This window comes from Thunnus thynnus, chromosome 5 (assembly GCF_963924715.1).
Source record: "Thunnus thynnus chromosome 5, fThuThy2.1, whole genome shotgun sequence".
Lineage (NCBI taxonomy): Eukaryota > Metazoa > Chordata > Actinopteri > Scombriformes > Scombridae > Thunnus > Thunnus thynnus.
Window position 1 is genome coordinate 12357479 of NC_089521.1, and position 6174 is coordinate 12363652.

General features: G+C 40.7%; 1 protein-coding gene across 3 annotated transcripts in view; it reads right to left on the minus strand.

Annotated features, from left to right (window-relative positions):
• The window catches only part of LOC137182805 (immunoglobulin superfamily member 22-like), a 15870-nt gene extending 9696 nt beyond the window's left edge, over window positions 1-6174 (minus strand). For 2 of the 3 annotated variants that reach the window (XM_067589296.1, XM_067589295.1), the window contains exons 1-3: window positions 6087-6171; window positions 1511-1723; window positions 950-1084 (exon numbers count right to left, since the gene is read on the minus strand). In XM_067589296.1, coding sequence (XP_067445397.1) covers window positions 950-1084; window positions 1511-1723; window positions 6087-6093 — 355 coding nt within the window. In that variant the 5' untranslated portion in view covers window positions 6094-6171. Of the gene's footprint in view, window positions 1-949; window positions 1085-1510; window positions 1724-2794; window positions 4057-6086 lie in introns of all 3 variants that reach the window. The other variant, XM_067589297.1, reaches the window with a different exon arrangement.

A 6174-nucleotide genomic window follows, 5' to 3' on the forward strand; every position in this document is an offset into this window, starting at 1 on the left:
ACCACTGTTGCATTACCAATTGATTTTTGAGACATAGTTATGATTTTTAAATCATATTGATGCAATAAAACTGAATGTTTCATGTTACCTCTCTGTCTCTCTCTCTTGTCTTTTTCTGTTTTCCCTTTGAGGCCATACCTGTAAGGTCAGTCCATGAATGCTAATGCTATGGCTACTCTGCAGTGTTCTGCATATTGTGACAGGCTACCTTCTACAATCCTCTTAATCTGTAATTCACAGGTGGAGTCAGGGTAAATAACACTCAGACACCTGCAGTTTATGCAGAACAGGCACTAGTATTCAGCAGAGGCAACAAAGGCTTTCTTGTGTGGAGGTCACCGACATCTCACAAACCCTATCACAGTATCTTTGTGCTTTGTGAGGTCTTTGTCAGGACTTTGATATCAGATTGGATTTACAGTACCTTCACCCAGACAGAAAAATGGTTATATCTGGAGTTTACACATTGCAGCAAACTTTTACTTTAACTTTTTCCCCAGTGGAGTTGAACTTGTGTCATCTGAAGTTTCTAGGCAAACTATGGGCAAGAATCTAAAATTAGCTTGCACGTAGTTCTCTTGTAATCTCAAGGGCTCACAGTTGTTTACAATGCAATGGGAAGAGAGATATTAGGGGACACTAGGGGCATTTCTTGAATTTTCAAGGTACTGTGGGGATGGAAAGAGAGAATTCCCACATACTGTCCATTTACTTGCAAAAAACTCTATTAAAGATACAATGTTTCAGTCTTTAGACCTTACCTGACGAAGGTCTAACAACCAAAACTTTAATGAAGTTTATTGCAAGTAAACAGTGGACAGTGTGCAAGAATTCTCTGTTCTGTTGCCTATGGACATTTCCTCCCACACACCTGTCTACAAGTTACTGAAGGTGTGCATGAGCCTTTACAGTTAAAGTACTGTAGGATGCAAGGAGCAGTTCACCTCACCCTCTTGGGCTGTGATGGGGCGCAGTTTCTCCTCAAAATCTGGGACAGACTCTCCCTCAGGGACGTGGGTGGATTTCTGTACCTGGCTGAAGGACTCCACCACAGCTGAGGACTTACGCTGAACCCCAGAGTGCTCTGAAGGAGTATAAAGGACATTCACATCAACAACATCATCATGCACAAAGAGGAAAACCATCCTAGAGCAGCCTTACATGCAAATGTGATGTTTTCATCACTTTCAATGGTGCTTGTTGCACTGTAGTACTGAAAAATGTAGTTAATGTGCTTTATCATTGGTCTGCATTTGGGCAGGAGCTTAAAATGACAGGCTGGCGTCATTTAGTCATCACAGTTCAAAATGCACATAGCTTTAAGACATTAAGACAAAATGCAGGTAAGAAAAGTCCACTATAGGTACTTTTTATTTATTATTATTAGTATTATTGTTAATTTTGTTATTATTGCTCATTGTATCCCCAACTGTCTCATGCCATTTCTCATAATGAAATTTGCTCTATTAAAGAGCATAGCACATGAAGGGAAGATCATCACGTTTCCTACCATCGATGGTCCTCGACAAGCCCTGAGACACTCTTCGCAGCTTGGTGGAGCTCATGGAAGAGGTAAAAGTTGAGGAGCTGGAGGAGGAGGAGGAGGAGGAGGAGGACATCTGCATTTCTGGTATCTGCCTTATCTGACCCATCTGCTCCATCCTGTCCCCTGTGGCCTGGAGGAGCTCTTCTGCCATGGTGATGATATTAAGGTGGTGCCTGGCTGTTGATGGATGCAAATAAAGATGCAAAAAGATATCTTACAAGTGGTGAAATGACAGAAGCGGACAATACTCATTTGACTCCATTACATAGAGTCTTGTTATGTGTAACATCTTTTAGTCCTGATATATTGCCTCCAGTAGAAAAGAGGGACCTGAGGGACAGAGGACGATCTTAACCATTTTCTCTAAATTCATGCAGAGAATGTGCAAAGCAGACATCGACTTGTCTTTGTGCATTTGTATGTGTGTGCATGTGTGTGTAGGCTTGCGTGTTTGCATGCACGTGCATGCGTCGGACACACTTCTCCGCTGTGTCTTAGTGGTAATTGGGTTTGTGTTTCTAGAAGTATGTCCCCAAAAAATGACTGAAACCCACCTCCCTTCCCCTGTTGTCCCCTGCCCTTTCCTTGCTCTATCATCCTCCTTTCAGCAGTGACTACAATAGTCATTTGCCTTTGCCAGACTCAAACAAAGATCCAATTAAAAAGGTAATCCACATACCTGCTGTGTGCGATAAGGCATTGTGTTTGTACCACTGATGAACCGTGCTCTTCCTTCTTCTTACTTTGAATTAGGATTCCTCCCTCATGCCCAGTCCACATTTCTGTCTCTCTGTATGTGTATGAGCTGTGCATTTGTGCCTGCACACGTATAATGTATAATGCATACACTTTACCCGTGGCTGAAGGAAGAAGATTAGCCACATTACAACTGTTTAATGCCAAGTACCAGCAGGAGTCAAGCTCCAGTGTCTCCTACTAATTAAAAATGTGTCACTCACTTTATCTGCTTATGAAACTTCAGTACTCATATAAAACTCACATAAAGCCCAGGGTGCATGATCATGTCTATATTTGTGAGCCAGTATGAAAATATAGAATTGTTTTCTTTCGCTGACAGCCTGGTTTTAGTATGTAAATGTCAAGCCAAAGGAACAATTAACCACAAGATTAGCCTCTAAATGTAAAACGTAAATCCAACAAGTAATTATGTGAGTTTTGCCTCCTGCAGCAAATATATTACATGTTGGAGTTATGGAACTAATTAGTGGTGTAAGCTTTGATACCTACCAAAGGAAGTTGTTTTTAAGCGGCTGCAGCAAACTCTCTGATGGTATAACTGTACAGTCTAAAGCAGTAGCAAGTGACTCACAGCTACAAAGTGCTGAACAGGTTGCTGTCTCACTGCAAGTGGAACACCAGAACATCTCTTCTTCCTCCCTACCTCTCTGGCTCTTTGTTCAGTGTCCTTGATCTCTCTCTTTCTCACAGCATCCAGCATGGCAAATTGCAAAAGGATTTTTCCTCTCCTCCCATGGCTCCGTTATTTCAGAAGACACACAGCCAACCAAACTTACTTGTTACAGCAAAGCCTTTACTGTCTTTTCAGATTCAGTCAGCGCCCCGGGTTCCTGGTTTAACTGCTTCCAGCCCAAATGTCTCCTCTTATGATGTTCTTAATCCACTCACTGCTCCCCTCTCTGTGGCACTCCTGCCAGCTGGGTCTCTGATGCTGTCTTGGTTCCTTTTTGGTGGATGAGCCAAGGCTGGGGCACTCAGCTTAAACACCTGCTGTGTCTTGTCTCTGGACAAATAAGGCTCTGATCTGGCCTGAGTTTGTTGGTCTATGCTGTCCTGGGCTGGACCAATACATCATGTTAATATTTCCCACTGGTCAGTTAGTCTGAGCATCCACTGAGGGCTGTCTCACACTAGTATTCCTGAACATTAACATGCTCCAAAGAGCATGTGGTGATGGAGAGTTTCTAGCAGGCTCTGGCTCTAAGGCATGTCTTCCCACGTGCGTCAGTGCCAGAGGTCTCAGTGTATCATTAAAAAAAAATGCAATATGCAACAGTTTTAACATACATTAAACAATAGTACATGAATTATAAATGATCATTCTCTGTTGGTCTGTGACCTTGTACTTGCCTCTTCAGTGCTTTAGGTTTATACCATCTGTTGTGAGTTTGTCCAGCACTGAATAATGGTTATCAAGGTGAGGCTAGAGCATCAACAGGACAACCCATGATGCACGACGAACCCCTGACACACGATGAACTAGCGATGTAACTCACTCATAATCACTGGTACACACAGATTTACTTGGGAGAGTAGACATGGCAAGAAAGAAGCTGATTGTCTTCAAAGGCACAAGATATTATAGATATATGTCTGAGCACAGTACAGCATGAGGTGTTACACTTGCCTCTTTTTTCCCAGATAAGACTGTACTCAGAGCACGGTGGAGGAAGAGAGGGATGAAGATATTTACCAGGCCCTGCACTGAGAGCTTGTCCTTGGTATTTTTTCTGGGAGGAAGTTTAAGTAACCTGGGGGAAATAACATTCTACAGTTTTTAAGAGGCCAATTAATTGTGGATATTTTATGCACTGATTCCAGCATCTATATTTGACTATTTTTAGGCCATCAAAAAAAAGTAAAGTTGACCATGTTGGGAGGTGCAATTAACTTACAGAACCTATAAATGAATTGATTTGACAGAAATGTGAAATATGTAAACAATAACTAAACAATTAAAGCCCAACAAGATTTAATTGTTGCTATCTACTCAGAATTTTCTGACACCAGTAAAATGGAGGGGCTTTCTGAATTCAGTATTTCTGACTATGGTCCTGATTCTTAATATTATTATGATGTACTGCAGCAAAACGGTTGCTTTTGATGATTATATAATTTTGAGTGATTGCTGACACTACATCATCTTAGTTGATAAGAAGAAATCAGAACAAGCTGATGTCAGTGGTTAAATGATGCAAGGTATTGAGTCCATTTCACAGACGTTTTTAGCAGGGTGAACACAGTCAGCTAATTTCATAATGTCACTTAATTAAGCTTTAAGAAATGGATCCACACCAAGAAGGTAGCTCCCAGCCTGAAAAGTAATACGGAAATGCGGAAGTGCCTTAAACCTGCATTCTTTACAATTGCCAGCAGGAGTCGACTCCACTGTTTGCAGAAATAAGTCCGATTATTTGGAAGTCTATGAGAAAATGACCCTACTTCCTACTTGATTTATTACCTCAGTAAACACTTTCCTAATGAGTTTATGGTCTAAATCGCTAGTTTCAAGTCTTCTTCAATACATCATGGTGTTCATTTTGTAAATTATGGTCCCAGTTAAAGTAAAATAGACGATAAAGCAGCGTACGCTTTAGGGCGTGGCTACCTTGTGATTGACAAACCGCTACCACAGTCACAACGTTCATTAACGTTCATCAACGTTCGTAATGTCACCATGGCATAACCCCAGATTCACAGAGTATAGGCGTAGCTGCCGCAATTTTAGTGTGTTTTCAGTTCATGAAAGTTAATTGTAACATTTTGTCGCCTAAAAAGTCTTGTTCAGCGTTTGGCTGTACTAAAAGACTCTCTAAGGTGTCAGCTGTTCAGTTTTTCGGTAAGCAATTTAGCCATAATTAGCATTAGCATTAGCATTATCACAGTCAACCATAGACTGTCAATGTTATTTGCACCTGTGTTTTCTTTCCAGTAAAAATGTCTGCTATTAAAGGGGTCTAATGGGCCAACGTGGGTCTAGCCAGCTGCTTATTAACCTAAAAGTTTTGGAAATGACCGAAGACCTGAATCCCGAGATTAATGCTTTTTCTCATTGAGATGGTTAAATGGGGGGGAAAAATGTTCACTTTTGTTGCCTATATTTCTATTAATATGGTATTTTTTTTATGTAAATGTGACATTATATTTAAAACTAGAATGTGCATTTCCAGAAGAAATTGCTGTTAGCTGATTAGACCTCTAGCTTTTTAAAATTTTGTAGCACCACCAAAAGGTGAAATTTTATCAAACGCTACGGACTTGTTCAGCACCCTTGCCTGTTCTGCATTGCCAAATTTGGTTGCAAATGAATAATATATTTAGGAGATATAGTAGTTTATGTGTATTAAGCCACACCTACAAAGATTTGGTAACCAATTACAGAGAAACAGTAGGAGATATCCCAAAACGAAGACAAGTTTTGTTCAGGTTATCAAAATATGGTTTGGTGAAGATAGGATTTGACAAAACATGCTCAATAAAAACCACAAACTGTGTTTACCAAAAAATGCAAAATGGCAGAAGAATTTTATAGGCACAGATGGGTGTGGCCATAATCATAGACTGATTTCAGCCAAGGAACCCACAGTTGCTTGCAGGAGTCACACAATAACAATATTTATTATTCAGCCCATGAAAGTGGGAAATGTAGAACAAAGGAAATATAGAAAAAAGGGGGAAAAAAAGAAATATAGAAAGAAGGAAGAAAACAAAAAAGCAAAAAAGGAAAAGGACAAAAAACAAAGGAAAAGACACACTCCCTCAGGCTGTCTTTCACACTAACCTGGCATGCTTTCACAGGGCCCAGTGGAGCGTGCTGGTGGGGCTCTACTGACGGAGGAAACTGCTGCTCTGAGACGGAAAACATGGAC